This window comes from Monodelphis domestica, chromosome 2 (assembly GCF_027887165.1).
Source record: "Monodelphis domestica isolate mMonDom1 chromosome 2, mMonDom1.pri, whole genome shotgun sequence".
NCBI classification, from domain to species: domain Eukaryota; kingdom Metazoa; phylum Chordata; class Mammalia; order Didelphimorphia; family Didelphidae; genus Monodelphis; species Monodelphis domestica.
This window is the reverse complement of record NC_077228.1, coordinates 242,817,849-242,836,467: the sequence shown is the minus strand read 5'-3', so window position 1 is coordinate 242,836,467 and position 18,619 is coordinate 242,817,849. Positions and strand designations below refer to the sequence as shown.

The window sequence follows — 18,619 nt, the reverse complement described above, 5'->3', positions numbered from 1 at the left end:
TTTGGTATTTATTTCTACTGGCATAGCTAACAATTTGATAAACATATTTGTTTGCCTTCTACATTTTTACAGTTATACTTTTTTTTATTTCAAGGGTAAATTTATTAGGATCCACTTTGGCACTACTGGGAAACTAGCTTCAGCAGACATTGAAACATGTAAGTAATTACAATGAGCCACTAAAAAAGTATTTTGGGGTATCTGCACTATCCCCAAAAGTAAGTGGATTTCAGCAGATGACAATTGATTTCCTGAATCCTGTAGCAAATTCTATAGCTTTAAATATGACTCATAAATTTATGCAACCTGAATTTCTTTATTAACTTCTGATTTTGTTAATTATGTATTCTCCTTCAGATCTGCTGGAGAAGTCTAGGGTTACCTTCCAGCTAAAGGCTGAAAGAAGCTACCACATATTTTATCAGATCATGTCAAACAAGAAACCAGAACTAATTGGTAATTAATAGAGGAAAAAGAGAACAGCTTTTTAACAAGAGTTCGATGTTTTCCAATATTTTAAGACATACATTCTTCCTTACCTACAGAGATGCTTCTGATCACTACCAACCCATATGACTATGCCTTTGTTAGTCAAGGGGAGATAACTGTTCCCAGCATTGATGATCAGGAAGAGCTAATCGCTACTGATGTAAGCAAATGAAAGGAGACAAAGTTAACCAGTTTTCTAGTACTGTATATAGAATTTACAGAACTAAATTCCTTGCAGAGTGCTGTTGATATCCTGGGCTTCAGTGCTGATGAAAAAGTGTCCATTTACAAGCTTACGGGGGCTGTCATGCATTATGGGAACATGAAATTCAAGCAAAAGCAGCGAGAGGAACAAGCTGAGCCAGATGGCACTGAAGGTATTAACTAAATCCTTATCTATTTTCAAATAACTGTAAATATAGCTGGGAAAAAAAGAATCTTGTCTTTAACTTATGATACCCTTGGAATTGTATTCTTAAAATTTCCTCTAGAAAAAGGAAACTCATCATCAAAAATTATTTACTGGGGGGCAGCTGGGTGGCTCAGTGAATTGAGAGCCAGGCCTAGAGATGGGAGGCCCTAGGTTCAAATCTGGCCCCAGCAAGTCACTTAACCACCATTGCCTAGCCCTTAGCAATGGCAATATTGATTCTAAGATGGAAGGCAAGGGCTTAAAATTATTTACTGATTATCTAGTATATGAAGAACTCTGTGATGAAAGCATCTACATGATAGAAAAGATATATATATATATATATATATATATATATATATATATATATATATATATACTACATGGTCCCGAATCTCAATGTTCAATCTAGTTAGGATATAAATCTGTAAAAAAAATGGTTCTAGAGTGCACTAAATAATTAATGAGTGATGCTGACAATTAATGGAAAAGTTCAGAGGGTTAAAGGCATCATGGAGGATGTAGCACCTCTACATATTTAAGAATTAAGCATTCAAATATTTAAGAACTGCTGCTGAACTTATGATAAAGAGATATGCCCCAGATGACAACACTGTACTCAGAAGGGGAGAATCTCAAAACCTGGCTTTAAAGCTTGGCTCTTCCCTTTCTCCTTGTGTGACCTTGAACACATCACAACCTCTTAGGACCTCAGTATAAAATAAGGAGTTTGTACTAGATATTCTTTAAGATTCCTTCTGACTCTAAAATTCCGTGATCCATACGGAAAGCTATCTCTGTGAGTATATTTGAATTAAAGGCAGAGTTGTCAAGGAGTGTTTGAAAAACAGTCTTGAAACCATTGTAGTCTTTTTTTGTATTGTTTTAAAAGACTTTTAGTACTTGAATGTTTCAGATATCTACAACTGCAGTGGTATGATTGCCCCCTCATCTCACACAGATCTAATAATAATAACAAAAACCATTAAATAATCCAATAATTTCAACAACACTTTAGCTATATTGTCACATTTGGCTTAGTAGATAATAAATAAAGTCAAGCCAACAAACATTTTTAAGAACTCACTATGTACCAGGCATTCTGGTAATTGGTAAGCATTGGAAATAAAAAGAAAGACAAAAACAACACCTTCCCTGCAGGAGCTCACAATTTAATAGAGGAGATACTATGAAAGCAATTATGGGGTTGGGGGGGGAAGACTTATAAAGGATAAATTGAAAATAAAGTTAAAGGAAAGGCACTAACATTAAGGGGAACCAAGAAAGTCTTCTTCCAGAAAGTAAGATTTTAATTGGGATTTGAAGGGGACCAGGAAAGCCAGGAAGAAGAGATTATGAATAAGAAAATTTGTCATGGGGAACAACCAATAAAAATGTATATCAGTGGAAAATAGAATGTCTTTTACAATATAAAATAAGGAAGCTAGAGTCTCTGGAGTATGGAGTATGTAAAGGACAGTCAGGTAGAAGAAGAATACTGGAAAGGTAAAAGGGGACCATGCTATGAAGGACTTTAAAAGGAATAGGAGCTACTGGAATTGAATGAAGAGGAAATCATATAAATCACTTTAACATCTGAGGGGAGAATGGACTGGAGTATGGAGAGACTTGATGGAAAGAGACCAATTAGGTCTATTATAATAGTCCAGGCATAGAGGTAGGCTAGGCATAGAATAGTAGTAGTGTCAGAGGAGAGAAGGGGACTTATGTAAGAAATGTTACAAATGTAGAATCCACAGGTCTTAGCAATAGATTGAGTATGAGAGAGAATGAAGAGTCAAGGCTACTGTAAGCCTAGATGACAGGGAGAATAGTAGTGTTCACAACAGTAAGAGGGAAGTTTGGAAGAAAGAAAGGTTTTGGGGAAGAAATAAAGAGTTCCATTTTCAACATGCTGAGTTTTAAGATGACTACATTACATCCACTTCAAGATGTCCAATAAGTAATTGGACATACAAGACCGGCAAGTCATAAGAGAGGTTAGGATTACATAAGTACTGTCTGCATAGAGATGATAATTGAGTCCAAGAATGTTGATAGGATTACCAAGCAAAATATGGAGGGAGATAAAGATGAAAAGACAGCCAGCCCATGGCAGAGTCTTGGGGGATATCTATGTTTAGCTAGGGTAACTTGGTTGAAGACAAGGAGACCAAGATAGAGTGGTAAAATAAATAAAAGTAGAACCAGGAAGAGAACAATATCATGAAAACAGAGAAGTGAATATCAAGGGTACAATATGAATATGTATTAAAGGCTACAGAGAAGTCAAGAAGGATAAGGATTGAGAATTCTATATCATAATTTAGAGATCACTGATGCCTTTAGAGAGAGCATTTTCAATTGCATGGTGAGTTCAAAAGCCAGAAAACAATTAATGAGAGTAAAAGTAAAGGAAAGTGGAGGGTTGGAGGCACAAATTATGAGTGGTTTTCTAAAGGAGTTTAGCAACAAAAGATATAGAATGAAACCTGGTAGAGACTGATTGATCATGTGAGGGATTTTTGAGAATGGAAAGAGAATGGGCATTTATAGGCAGCAGTGAAGCAAGGAAAGATTAAAGATTAGTGAACTTAGATCTTCTGGAGAAAATGAGATAGAATGATATGACTTTTGCATACAGAGGAGTTTCCTTTGGCAAGAAGAAGAATGTGAGACAGTGAAGAAGGAAGAAATAGTGGCTGAAGACATCTGGGTAATGCAAGATGAAGATGAGGAGAAGAGACTTTCAGTGAATATCTTCATGTTTTTCAGTGAACTATGATTTGAGGTTTTAAACTGAAATGGTTGGGGGAAAGAACCATGAGAGGTTTGAGAAACAATGAAAATTTAGGAAAAGTCACTGTGGTGAATTGGTTAGTGATTCAGTTAAAGAAGAGTAAAAGGATTGTCTTGCGGCAATGAGAGACCAGTTGAGATTATGTAAAAATAAAATTGTAATGGACCCAAGCAGCACAGTTTAATGATTTTTCTACAGCTATGTTCAGCAACATGTGAATAGAAACAAAAGCATCAGAGAGTGGTCATCATCTAAGACTTGGATTTGTCAGGACAAGATTTGTAATAGGCTAAGGAAGCAAGAACTCAGGAAAATAGGACTGAACCAGTTCATTAAGTGGTCAAGTTGGGGAAAGAGGGAGAGTATAAGCAGTGTAGGAGGGATGGGCTAAGAAAGAATTAGGGGATAGAGGGACTGGAGGTCATGGTGAGGAAAAAGAGAATTTTATAATCTTTAAGGGAGAGATAGGATGATAAAATATTATAAGGTAAAGAATTTCAGCATTCATGAATGTGTAAAAGATGGGAAGAGGTTTACTAAAAAATATCTGTCATTATGTGATCAAGGTCTTGATAACATTTTTTTAAATCAGTTATTCTGATTATCAGATAAAAATATACAATGTATAGTTGGACCTATATTTGAAGTTTGTTAGACCCACCAGAGATCAGTGTAGACTTTGAAAGTCATTGTCCATGCTATATAATGATAAGACTTTAGAGGTTTAAAAAGTTTGTTTTAATAAATGATTTTCAAGATCAGCATGGTACAGTGGATGGAGCCTTGGACTTGGATGGAGTCAGAGAAAAACCTGAGTTGAAAATTTGCCTCCAACACTTACTAGCCTATATCTAACAAAAGTTATTAAGCAGAACTGAGAGAACGTTGTACATAATAACAACAATATTATACGATGATTATCTGTGAAAACTTGACTACTTTCAGCAGTGCAATTATTTGGGAATAATCCTTAATGATTTATGATGGGGAATGCTATCCACCTCCAGAGAAAGAACTGTTAGTGTCATTTTCACATAAGTGTATTTATCATTCTATTTTGGGGGTTTTGTTATGTATGAGTTTGCTTTTACAACAATGACCAATATGGAAATATGTTTTGCATGAAAATAAAAATACTTAAAAATAAAATAAAGAAGCAAATAAATAGTTTTCTTTGGCCTATTATATTTCCTTTCTTCACTCACAGTTGCTGATAAGGCTGCCTACCTCCAAAGTCTGAATTCTGCTGATCTCCTCAAAGCTTTGTGCTACCCTAGAGTAAAAGTCGGCAATGAATATGTTACCAAAGGCCAGACTGTGCAGCAGGTAAATTAGTTCCTTAACTATAGATTTAGTTATCAATTAGTTAATCAAACAAACAACAATTATTTATCAACTATACATACAAAATAAATGTGTGGCAATTCTCTAATAAAGACAGCAATTTTATGTTGATTAACTTATCTGAACTTCAAGGTGATCAATTCTGTGGGTGCCCTGGCTAAAGCTGTCTATGAGAAGATGTTCCTGTGGATGGTCACTCGTATCAACCAGCAGTTGGACACCAAGCAGCCCAGACAGTACTTCATCGGAGTCCTAGACATTGCTGGCTTTGAGATCTTTGATGTGAGTTAATAGTAATTTAGAATTTTTATGGGGTTTAGAGATTGTTTTCAATGAGATGACTATGAAAACTAGAGTTGAGAGAGGTATTAACCATATGTTTTAGTGGCAAATCTAGTTTCAAATCTTGTCTGGATAAAATAAAGTTGAGCAATAATTGGCTGAGATGTGATGAAAACTGAGAAGCCATGTGGTTAGGCAGGATGGTGATATGTCAAAACCATCCAAGTACACTGACAGAAGAAATAAAAGCAATCTAGAATGATGTCAAAAGAAAGATTTCAATAGTTCTTGTGGTATTTTTTAAAAAGAAAAGTGGTTAGTTTGTTCAAAGATTTTAGGAGTTGAAAGTGTAACCCAGAAGGCAGATGGTATTACAGAGAAAGTTATCTCAATACTGAGAAGCTAAGGGAAAAGTTCACTGAGTTCTTTGAACAAGTGTTAGTGGAAGTTTCAAAACAGGACTGGAAAGTGGATGACCAATCAATCATCAAAGGAATGTTACAGCATCTAGACTACTGACTTTGCATTGTCAGAGAGAAATGTTGCAGTAGATTATTTATAAAATTATATTTGGGCATAACAAAAGAAATGAAAAAAATTTTTTGACTGCTTCTCCCTCTGTGGACTACAATTCAACCATGGTGATAAAGCTATGCCATCATATTTGGAGATGTTTACTAAAAAATGAAAAGTATTTTATAATTGAGAAATTATATATTGTCTCACTTATGAGGAAGTTATTTGCCAGGAGACTTCATTTATCATGAAAACAGAACATAAAATTGAGAACTGAAAGAGATTAAAAGAATTGGCAAAATCATCCAGATAGTAAGTAGCATAGTAAGATTATCTCAAAGTCCATATACTAAAGTTTATATCTAGAAGAATCTCTACTTTTACTTAAGAAACAATTATAGAAACAGGACACAGAGTGGATTAGAAGGGTAGGTCTATTAGAATCAGGCATGGTGACAAAAACAAAAAATGACAGCTGAGAGCCTGTCAGGAAGGAAGGAGACAGAAAAACGTTTTTAAAAGCAGGTGCAAGAACTCAGAAAGCAGAGCAGTCTGTAGATGTTGAACAGAACAATAAACAGCCTTGTATAGTTCAATAGTATCCACAGGCATTGTTGTATAATTATATCTTAGAATTCATGTTGCCCCTGATCTTGAATTAATGTAATAGTTTGTCCTCATAGTGATGAATACATTGTCAAGAAGAAATTGAACTATGTCCAGTGTATTGTTTAAGAAGTCTCAGAAGTACTGATACACTTTACGTTAGCATGATTTTTCTCCCAAGTAGTTAAAATGCTGTAAAATATTCAATGTAGATGGAACATCTCATTCTTTAATGAAACCATGTAAATGAGATACTTCTATATGTATTCAGTTCAACAGCCTTGAGCAGCTGTGCATCAACTTCACCAATGAGAAACTGCAACAGTTTTTCAACCACCACATGTTTGTGCTGGAGCAGGAAGAGTACAAGAAGGAAGGCATTGAGTGGGAGTTCATTGACTTTGGGATGGACCTGGCTGCCTGCATTGAGCTCATTGAAAAGGTGTGTTTGGCCAACGATTAAACAGAAAAGCTTAAGTTCCTTCAATAAAAATTGACTGTGGCCTTTGAAAGAGAAATATAATATTTTTTAATATATGTTTGTTTTGGTTCAGATTTGCTTTTCTTCTCACGAGTGAAATACAAATGATACCAGCAAAAAATCTTTCTTTCAATAATCCCTGGATTTGAACACACAGACAAGATAGATAGATACATATATATGTATATATATCACATATGTGCATATATATACACATATGCATACATAAACATTTATACCTACATATACGTATTTAGACTTGAACCATGCTTGTGATTGTCCAAGAATAGAGAATTGCTCTGTTCTGTAAGACATCTGAACTTTTTCTATTTTATAGAATAGCCTGGAATGATGAGAGTTTAAATGACTTGCCCCAGGTCCCACAGTATTATGTATAAACTCAGGTCTTTCTGACTCTAAGACTGGCTCTCCCCATCTCTTAGATCACAAAGCCTCTCACAAAGAACATGAGTTTGAATCCTGGATCTGCCCCTTGATCTAGGTGACCTTGAGAAAGTTGTTTCTCTAAACCTTAGTTTAGTTATTTGCATATACATTCCTTCTACATATATGTATGTTACATATACATATGTGTGAATGTGTTTTCTAGGGGAAGTTAGATGGCAGAGTAAATAATGGGATGGGCCTAGAGTCAGGAAGACATAAGTCATGAGCTCAAATCCAGCCTCAGACATTTATTATCCATGAACCTAGGCAAGTCATAAAAAAAAAAAACCACCTATGCCTCAGTTTCCTCATCTGTAAAATGGGGACAAGACTAGTATCTATTTTCCCTTGGGCTGTTGCAAGGATCAAACAAGATAATAATTACAAAGTACTTAGCACGGTGCCTGGCACATAGTTAAGTATCATATAAATATTAGCATCTATTATTATATTTTAATGTAATCTGTAAATAATACTTAAATATATATATATATAAATACATAGGTAGGTAGATAGGTTTTCTTTTCTCTAAAAAGGTGGAATTTTTTGATTTTTGTATATGAGAATTTTTTTTTTTTGCATTTTAGGTGAATTTTAATGGAAATTGGGGTATTTGGACCTTGTAATCTAAGGCCTTTCAAAAAATTGTTTTGTTTATTTTTTATAAACATGGCAGATCCTTGGAACTTCACCCAAGACACATTTACATTTACCTTGGTTAATATTAATGAACTTACACTATTATTTATATATATTCTACATACAAAATCAGAGAATCATAAATTTAGAGCTGCAAGGGTCATCAAAGATCATAGTCCACATAATCCAACTCTTTTATTTTACAAAAAAGATAAGGAAACTGAAGCCCAGGAAGCAGTGGTTTGTCAAAAGTTACTCAGGTCTTCTCAATAAAAATCCAGAGTACTTGCCTATATACCATGTCATATCTTTCACTTCAGCTTCAACTCAGGCTATATCTGTTGTCCTTCTTTCAGCCAATGGGCATTTTCTCCATCCTGGAGGAAGAGTGTATGTTCCCCAAGGCAACAGACACTTCTTTCAAGAACAAACTGTATGAGCAGCATCTAGGCAAATCCAACAACTTCCAGAAACCCAAGGTTGTTAAAGGAAAGGCTGAGGCCCACTTCTCACTGGTACACTATGCTGGAACTGTGGACTACAACATTGCTGGTTGGCTGGATAAGAACAAGGACCCCCTGAATGAGACCGTGGTTGGACTGTACCAGAAATCTTCAATGAAAACTTTGGCATTCCTCTTTTCTGGAGCAGCTGCTGCTGAAGCAGGTAATTTCTGTATAATTAACATTTTGTTATATTTATATGATACAAGCTACAATTACCTTAGAAGAAATGTACTTTAATTACATGAGTTTTTTTTTTCCTCTTAGAGGCTGGTGGTGGAGGAAAGAAAGGTGGTAAGAAGAAGGGTTCCTCTTTCCAGACTGTGTCAGCTCTTTTCAGGGTACAATATTCTTTTTTTCCTCTATAATGTTTCAAATTTTAAATTACTATGTAGTTGGGGTAAAATTAACTAGATTACATAATCTATAGATATGAATACTGTATTGTGTAAGTACCCACATAATGCCTGGCACATAACAGGTAGTTAATAATTGATTCTTAATTGATAATAATAATAGATTCTTAATTGATTATGTAGAAAGATATCACATCACAGTGGAAGTCAGAAGAGACCTCAACAGACAAAGACAGCAGGATTAGTATATTCAAAATGTATTGATACTTGATAAAGAGTAGAATTCCATGGATATGTGGGGAGAATAGGGCTATGTAGACATGATATTAGATTTGGGAGAGAATCTTTCAGCAGTGAGAAATAAAAGATGAAAATAAAAAGCTGGGAGTCATTAAAAGAATAAAGGCATATATTCATTAATACTTAGCAAACTCAGGGATATAGATAAAGATTCAGTATAGAAAATACAAGATTGCACAAGATCAGATTTAGAGATGGAATGGATCTGACCATGTCCAATTCCTTCATTGACAGATGAAGAAACTTAGACCCAGAGATATTAAAAGTGATTTGCCAAATAGGTCATACAGGAAGTAAATGACACAACCAGTACTAGATTCAGTCACTCCGAAATACAATTTTTTGAAATTTTTCATCTTAATCTATGTCAAAGCATGATAATTACCTAATGGCATATGAATAAAACAATATATTAATTCAATTATTCTTATCATATGGTCTCCTAGGAGAATTTAAACAAACTGATGACCAACCTAAGAAGCACTCACCCTCATTTTGTACGATGTATCATTCCCAATGAAACCAAAACTCCTGGTAAGAACCTCAAGAATTAAAATTTACAGCTTGACTTTTAGATTCTTATTTTGTGGCTATGATAACCATATGAGTTTTAACTGTTTCAGGTGCTATGGAACATGAACTTGTCCTTCACCAGCTGAGGTGTAATGGTGTACTAGAAGGCATCAGAATCTGCCGGAAAGGATTCCCAAGCCGAATCCTGTATGCTGACTTCAAACAGAGGTCAGCTTTTTTTCCATTCTGAATTAACCTAAAATATTTGTTACTTACCAATATAATTCTGCTGTTCAAAGAAAAGCATTGTAAACATAATAGTGAAAATACTGGATTTGACTTCAGATGAGATAGATTTAACTGCCTTTTAAGAAATCATTTCCTTTCTGGACTTCACTTTCCCTTCTAACTCTAGATTTAGAACTGAAAAAAGACCCCTTTTTTGATTTTATAACAAAAGAGACAAATCAATGCAATAAGATGTTAGTGACAAATTTAGCTCAATAAATCTAGGGACCTAAACCACCTTCAGTATATAACAAAAACCATAAGTAGGAGACTATCATTATTATACGATCATACTGCTTAATGTCTGCTCTATTTGTACAGTGGGACAAAGAGAAGATTCATCAATTGATGACAGCAGTTTCATAAATTTGTTTTACTCTAACAGATACAAAGTCTTAAATGCAAGTGCTATTCCTGAAGGACAATTCATTGATAGCAAGAAGGCTTCCGAGAAGCTTCTTGGGTCTATAGATATTGACCACACCCAATATAAATTTGGCCACACCAAGGTAATAACTATTAATTTTACCTAAGCCAAATCCACTCAGTTTCTAATTTTCATAGAATGAAATCAATGATTTGTAATGACTCCTTCATGCAGGTCTTCTTCAAAGCTGGTCTTCTGGGTCTCCTAGAGGAGATGAGAGATGACAAGCTGGCACAACTTATTACCCGAACTCAAGCCATGTGTCGGGGTTTCTTAGCAAGAGTAGAGTACCAAAAGATGGTGGAAAGAAGGTAAACTAATTCATTTATTCTAATTGGCATAAGTCATAATTGGTCTACTTGTTCTGTTTTTACATTGGATAAATATAACATACATTTTATTTTTTAAATATATACTTTATTGATTTTTTTTGCTTTTTACATCACCTAAATTTTTCCCTATATCTTTTCCCTGTGCCCTTTCACATCTAACAAAGAACATGTTCATTTTTGTATATTACAGAGAGTCCATCTTCTGTATCCAGTACAATGTCCGTTCCTTCATGAATGTCAAGCATTGGCCTTGGATGAAGTTGTACTTCAAAATCAAACCTTTGCTCAAGAGTGCTGAGACAGAGAAGGAAATGGCCAATATGAAGGAAGAGTTTGAGAAAACTAAAGAAAACCTTGCAAAGGCAGAGGCTAAAAGAAAAGAACTAGAGGAAAAAATGGTAGCTTTAATGCAAGAGAAAAATGATTTGCAGCTCCAAGTTCAATCTGTGAGTGTTACACATCACTTTACTGAGTCTAAGAGATAGATTCAGTTTTCAATACATGAATCTTAAAAAAATCTAATGCTTCTATTTGTATTGCTTCTTCTTTAATATTTGTCAAGTCTCCTGCAATCAGAAACTAATTTTCTCATATTTGCATCATTTCTTAACTGAAAGAAAAAGTGTAGTAGTATTCCGTTTTTATTCAGAAGGGTTTGGTTGAACTATGATTTCCAGAGACAACAGAATGGGCATTGAATTTGATTCCACTCTGAACCTCCTTCTCTGAGGCAGCTAGGTGGCACTCTGGTTAGAATACTAGACTTGGAATTAGGAAAAACAGATTTCAAATTCAGCCTTAGACATGTACCAGCTGTGTGACCTTAGACAAGTCACTTAACTTCTGTCTGCCTCATTTTCTTCCTCTAAAAAAATGAGAATAATAATAGTACCTAACACCAAGGGTTATAAGGAGGACCCAATGAAACAATATTTGTAAAATGCTTTGCAAGCATTTTATCTATGTTTAAGGTTTGAATTTAGTTAAGATTTTATTGTTTACAAAGTACTTTACATATATTAGCTGATTTCATTCTTACAATAGCCCTATAAAATAGATGATATTATTCCCATTTTTACAGATCAGGAAATTGTCTCAGAGGGATTAGGTGTTTTGCTGATGTCACATCACTGGTAGTTTCCTAAAACAGAATTTGATCAGTCAAATTGATAAGTCAGCCTAATTCCCAAACCCTGGAACAATTCATCTGCTACTCAGCCTGAAACGTTGTTGTAAGGAAGATACTTTGTAAACCTTAAAGATCCTTAGAAAAGGAGACTTTCATTCCTTGTTATTGTTTACCTTCACAGAGATTCTTGTGACTATCAAATGAGATAATGTATAGGAAAGTATTCTGTAACCAATAAAATACTTAACAGATGTAAGCTCATCTTCCCCCTTTTTTTTCACCCAGAGAAAGAGGACCTGGCCATGTACTCTCAATAAATTTGCTGTTGACAAGCTTATGTGACTAAAGATTATTGACAATAGTAATAAAGTAGTTCTCTGGTTAGCTAGATAGCTGTTTTGACTTCTGGTCTCTCTATACTCACACAATAATGATTGATAATTGAAAAAGAAGTTTACATTCATATGGTGCTGTGAATACATCATCTTTTTTGATCTCCATAATAATCAGTCCCTTCATTTTAGTATTAAGTAAGCAGATTTCAGTATCCTTCTCCTCCTGAATAACATGTATGTTATTTGTCTCAAATCTTTATCCTTCTTTCCAAACCAGAGTAGCACATAGAATATTTTCAACGAGACCCTTTCTGATTCTATCCCTTCTCTATTGGGTACCATGGTACATGCCATTTCTAGGAAACACCTTCTAATACTGACCTACTCTGCCCCTCATCTGATAGTTCCTGGTCCCTTTGACCTACCCAAAAAAGAATGAAGACATCTATACCATCCCTATGTAAAAGAAATCCATGCACTAATTATTTTCAGAAGATGAATTTGAAACAAGGAAAAGATGTTACTAATGATTAACTTTAAGAATTCTGAAATAAAGTCCTAGAATTTTAGAAAATTACTAATCTAGTTTTCCTATGAATAATTCATAGACAGATCATGTTTTGGGAAATATTATGAGATTATATGTTTGTCTATATCTCCTTGACCCAGTACCTTATTAATGATAAAAATTTAATTCAATTAAATGAATATTGACCTTCAGATGGAACTATGTGATAATTTTTAATTTACATGTGACTGAGGTAAAAAACAAATAAACCAATGAATAAAAAAATGTAAGTTATTGGCATACAGTATAAAAAACAAAAACAATCAAATATCTTTCTAGGAAGCAGATAGCTTGGCTGATGCTGAGGAGAGATGTGACCAGTTAATCAAAACCAAAATCCAACTTGAGGCTAAAATCAAAGAAGTGACTGAAAGAGCTGAGGATGAGGAGGAGATCAATGCTGAACTGACAGCTAAGAAGAGGAAACTGGAAGATGAATGTTCAGAACTCAAGAAAGACATTGATGACCTTGAGCTGACACTAGCCAAGGTAGAAAAGGAGAAGCATGCTACAGAGAACAAGGTACAAATAACAACCATGAAAATCAAATAATTTATAGTAGGCCTATGATATGTTTAAGTATGATACTTAATGCACAATAATACAAAAGCATTTTTCCTCATAAAGGTGAAAAACCTTACAGAGGAAATGGCAGGGCTGGATGAAACCATTGCTAAGCTTACCAAAGAGAAGAAAGCTCTCCAAGAGGCCCATCAGCAGACCCTGGATGACCTTCAGGCAGAAGAGGACAAAGTGAATACACTGACAAAAGCTAAAATCAAGCTGGAACAGCAAGTGGATGATGTAAGCCTAAAATTATAAAGAAAAAATATTCTTTTTTGAGAAAAACAATATGTAATCATGCTTACTTGATTGTTCAATGCTTATCTATTATCTATTGGTCCTGAGAAGTATTTTATACTTAGAAAAACAAATTCCTAGAGTGTTAGAGATGTGAGAAAGGGATAAATCATCCAGTCCTACCTTTTACTCAGTGTTAAAAAAAAACAAAAAACAACAAACCCAACAACTTCGGGTTGATATCTAGAACTAAAAGGAAATTTAGAGCTTTCACTCCACAAATGAAAAAATTGAATATTGAAATAACTTGCTGAGGGTCACAGGGCAAGTCCTTTGAAGAGCTTAGACTCCAAGTCTAATATTATTCCATTGTACATCCAATACTCACCAAATTACCTTCCAAATAAGGACTTTTTAATCTTGCTAAAGGAAAAAATCTGTGATCAAATAAATGTTAACTTTATTGGACAAGCAGTAAGTTTAAAAAGGGTTAGAGAGTTGGTAATGATTGATTTGCTGTAAAGTCATGAGAGTCTTAAAAATTCTACGTCTCTTTAATTTTTTTCTTTGTGAATCCCCTTCTCTACCATCCAGTTGTCACCCAAGCTCAGGACTTCATCACCTCTTGCGTTGACAATTCGAGCAGTTCCTAATTAGTTTCACTGCTTCTAGTTGCCTCTCTTCTCCAAAATGTCTTTCACATACTTGCCAAAATAATTTTTCTAAGGTACAAGACTGACCACATCTCTCCTTTTGTCAAAAACCTTTCATGGTTTTCTATAAGACTACATGCAAACTCCTAACCCTGACATTAAGGCTCTCTGTTGTCTGGCTCCCTACCTTTCCTCACATTTTTACATTACCATACTTATGTTATCTATCCCTCATTTTAAGTAATTTTCCTTCATATGCTGTATGGTTCAAACAAGCTGAACTACTTGTTTTTCACCAAATTTGACACTTCATCTTAAGCTTCTATATATTCCCAAAGTAAATACAGTCCAGACACTGGCCATCTTCCAGTGACTGGAATGCACTTCTTACTCATCTTCATCTTTCAGGAGCCACCTCCTCCATGAAACCTTTTTTGATCATCATCCCAATTTTATTCTTTTGGTCTCTCCCTCCTTGATTTTACTGAGGATGTACCTATTTGTGTGTCAAATAAAACCCTTATCCTTTGAATAAAAGATGCTTTTTTATTTATATAGTCAAGGGCTATTTTGTTTTTGTCTCTCTGTTCTCAGTACTTAGCTCAGTACCTTGTCCATAACAGATATATATTTTTTTAAAATTTGTGTGAAGAGATATGAATAAATAAGGTAAAAAAGTGCAAAGGAAGAATCAGTAAAACTTGATGACTAATGGGACAAGAAAGCAAAAAGAAAAAAAAATACAAGAAAGAAGAAAAGATGACCAGAACTTTTGGACTGAGTAGTCCAGATAGGGAGTGGTTAGTGGGTTTAGGAATTAGGAAATTATTATTATTACTACTATTACCAGGAATTGTCATATTTCATTAAATTATTAACTTTAGCTTGAAGGCTCGTTGGAACAAGAAAAGAAAATCCGCATGGATCTGGAAAGAGCAAAGAGGAAGCTTGAAGGAGACTTAAAATTGGCTCAAGAATCTATCATGGATGTAGAAAATGACAAACAGCAGCTGGATGAAAAGTTAAAAAAGTAAGTGGTGGCAAAAACTATTTCTGGAAGGGGGAGTCTTTTAAAATTTTAGTTTTAAATACAAATGCAAAATATTAAACATGTCTTGTTTTCCTAAAAGGAAAGAGTTTGAAATGAGCAACTTGCAAGGCAAAATAGAAGACGAACAAGCTTTGGGTATGCAGTTGCAGAAGAAGATCAAGGAGTTGCAGGTAAAGTCATCATTTCTCTGGATTTCAACTCTCAGAGAATCAGCCACTGACAGGAAGGGGCTGATGAGTGTGTTTTCCCCTGTTCCCAGGCTCGCATTGAAGAACTGGAGGAGGAAATAGAGGCAGAACGGGCCTCTCGGGCCAAAGCTGAGAAGCAGCGATCTGATCTATCCAGGGAACTTGAGGAGATCAGCGAGCGCCTGGAAGAAGCTGGTGGGGCAACTTCAGCTCAGATTGAGATGAACAAGAAGCGAGAGGCTGAATTCCAGAAGATGCGCAGGGACCTTGAAGAGGCCACCCTGCAGCATGAAGCCACAGCAGCCACTCTTCGGAAGAAGCATGCGGATAGTGTGGCTGAGCTTGGGGAACAAATTGACAACCTGCAGAGGGTCAAACAGAAATTGGAGAAGGAGAAGAGTGAAATGAAGATGGAGATTGATGACCTTGCTAGTAACATGGAGATTGTCTCCAAAGCTAAGGTAGGTACTTGACTTTCTCCAGTCAGAATCAGCTACCTTGAAGTAATTTAAGGTCCCACAATACCTGACGTTCTAGAATTAAAAACCATTCTTTTGGAGGTAAACAATGCTATCATTCACCCAAGGAAAATTTTTGCAATAAATTTATTCATCATATTTCTTTTTTCTCTAACCAGGTACAGCTAGTTATTATGAGGGCAAGAGAGAAAGTGGGCAAGCCACTTCAGTCTCTTGGGCCTCAGTTTCCTTTTTTATAAAATGAAAAATTTGGCTAAGATGAGGCTCCTCCCTACACTAAAAGTACAATTCCATGAATAGTGGATTCATCATCTTTTGAATCTCATTTCTAACAAAATTTTTGAAATGAAATTCTTCTCATTTTAAAACCATGTATTATTATTATTAAATTATCTAAATATAGATACTAATAATACCATAGAGTTTATAAATTAATAACATTTTAAAGTTATTTCCTTATAATTATTTCTTTAAACCTTCATAATTACTTAGTTAGAGATGCAGCAACTATATTATTATCTGTTTTTCAGATAAGAAAACCAAGACAATGAGATATGAGTTAGTAAAAGAACCATACCTTGCTCTTCTATTTCCTGGTTGCTAAGTTTAGTTCTCTTTCCACCTACTCTGGCTACCTTATAACTGGGGCCAGACCTAAAATTTCCACTATTTTATTTAACTCCCACAACAACCCCTCCTTAGGGTTGTAGCAATTTGGCACATTCTCTTCAACCTATAGAGCCCTGAGAATTTAAGCGGCTTTCCAGTGTCACACATCCTGTATGTCTCTGAGACAATTTTTAAACCCAGACTTTCCTGATGACAAGACATGCTGTCTAACCATATCATACTTTATTCTTCTAATAAATAAATATTGTGCCTGCTACAAAAATTTTAGATAAATGTATTTCAATTTTATTTAAATGTTTTGTGATCATTTAATCCAATCCTTTAATTTTTATAAATAAGGAAACTGAGACCCAGTGGTAAAATGGCTTTCCAAGTTTGGATTCCAACTAGTAGAGTTGAAAATCAAACCCATATCCTTAAATTCAGTTCATCACTCTTACCATTACATCACAAGGTTTCTGTAATTTTATATGTAGGGCAACCTTGAAAAAATGTGCCGCACTCTAGAAGATCAAGTTAGTGAACTTAAATCAAAGGAAGAGGAACAGCAGCGCCTGATCAATGACCTGACTGCTCAGAGAGGGCGCTTACAGACTGAATCTGGTAAGTCATTTACTGTGGACTACTTGCTACTAATTGTTTTAAAAGTTCAATTGTTAAATCAACTTAATAAGTATTTCTTTGCAGCTACTATGTGCAATATACATTCTGCTGGGAACTAGGGATAAATAGATGAAACAAGGATCTTGCAATTTACACAGGGGGAGGGGAAGGGGTGTGAAGGAAGGGAATAAAATCAATGATAAATGCATGACAGCTCCAAAGTAAGAGGTAGAAAAAAGGAAGATGATACATACAAGGATCAAATTCTATAAATAAAAAAGCTTACATATTTTCCTCCAAGAATTGTTTTCTAGCCATACTTTCCCTATCTTTTACTTGGAGAGTTGATTTTTTGAACCCATGTATAGGATTTTACATTTATTCCTATAATGTTTTATCTTTTAAATTGCCAAATGTTCTAGGCAATTAAGATTTTTTGAGATTCTGACTCTGTGGGCAATATTCAGGCAATATTCTTTGCAACTTTGTATTATCTGTAAATATGATAAACATTCCTATCTTTATCAAAGTCACAAAATCATAAATTAAAATAAAAAAAAGGGCAAGCAGAATCCACTGACTTCACTAGAAACTTCTCTCCAAGATTTCATTGACCAAATTATTTTTTTGTTTTGTCATTCAAATTTATATCTATCTAATTACATTCTCATCTTGCTAACATCTCTCCATCATGTGCATAATAGCATGAAAGACTTTGTAAAAAAGCAAGTAGCATTAGTCTAATATGACCTGTATTCTTTTTTTTTTTAAATCCTTACTTTTTCTCTTAGAATCCATACTAAGTATCAATTCCAAGGTAAAGGCTGGGTAATTGGGGTTAAGTGACTCACCCAAGGTTGCAAAGCTAGAAAGTGCCTTAGGCCTGATTTGAACCAAGGACTTCCTGTCTCCAGGCTTGGCTCTCAAGGCACTGAGCAATCTTGCTGCCCCTATTGAATGCATTCTTTTTCCTCCCTCTTTAATTACTATGAACCTGTATTCCTTTTTTAATTTTTTTTTAATTTTATTTAGTCAATTTAGAACATTTTTCCTTGGTAACAAGAATCATATTCTTTCCCTCCTTCCCTTCCCCCAACCCTTCCCGTAGCCAACTTGCAATTCCACTTGGAATTCCACATGTGTTCTTGATCAGAACCTATTTCCATGTTGTTGATATTTGTACTAGGATCATCATTTAGAGTCACCATCCCCAATCATATCCCCCTTGACCCATGTAAATCAAGCAATTGTTTTTCTTCTGTGTTTCTACTCCCACAGTTTTTCCTCTAAATGTGGATAGTGTTCTTTCTCATAGATCCCTCAGAGTTTGAACCTGTATTCTTAATGAAAACGTTCTTTGTGATCATTATTTCCTTTTTCTTCACTGATCAGAATTTTGTAGAAACCACAGTCAAATTCAATATCCTAGAGTTTGCAGACTTCATTA

General features: G+C 34.9%; 1 protein-coding gene across 1 annotated transcript in view; it reads left to right on the top strand.

The window, feature by feature from the left end:
- The window catches only part of MYH1 (myosin heavy chain 1), a 41,800-nt gene that overhangs the window by 7,881 nt on the left and 15,300 nt on the right, over positions 1-18,619 (top strand). The window contains exons 9-28 of the mRNA XM_007482985.3: positions 95-158; positions 358-456; positions 546-649; positions 728-866; positions 4,909-5,027; positions 5,178-5,327; positions 6,721-6,891; positions 8,373-8,682; positions 8,787-8,860; positions 9,622-9,709; positions 9,799-9,916; positions 10,362-10,485; positions 10,578-10,714; positions 10,926-11,181; positions 13,047-13,289; positions 13,395-13,571; positions 15,106-15,251; positions 15,352-15,442; positions 15,532-15,921; positions 17,046-17,172. Coding sequence (XP_007483047.1) covers positions 95-158; positions 358-456; positions 546-649; positions 728-866; positions 4,909-5,027; positions 5,178-5,327; positions 6,721-6,891; positions 8,373-8,682; positions 8,787-8,860; positions 9,622-9,709; positions 9,799-9,916; positions 10,362-10,485; positions 10,578-10,714; positions 10,926-11,181; positions 13,047-13,289; positions 13,395-13,571; positions 15,106-15,251; positions 15,352-15,442; positions 15,532-15,921; positions 17,046-17,172 — 3,127 coding nt within the window. The remainder of the gene's footprint in view (positions 1-94; positions 159-357; positions 457-545; positions 650-727; positions 867-4,908; positions 5,028-5,177; positions 5,328-6,720; positions 6,892-8,372; positions 8,683-8,786; positions 8,861-9,621; positions 9,710-9,798; positions 9,917-10,361; positions 10,486-10,577; positions 10,715-10,925; positions 11,182-13,046; positions 13,290-13,394; positions 13,572-15,105; positions 15,252-15,351; positions 15,443-15,531; positions 15,922-17,045; positions 17,173-18,619) is intronic.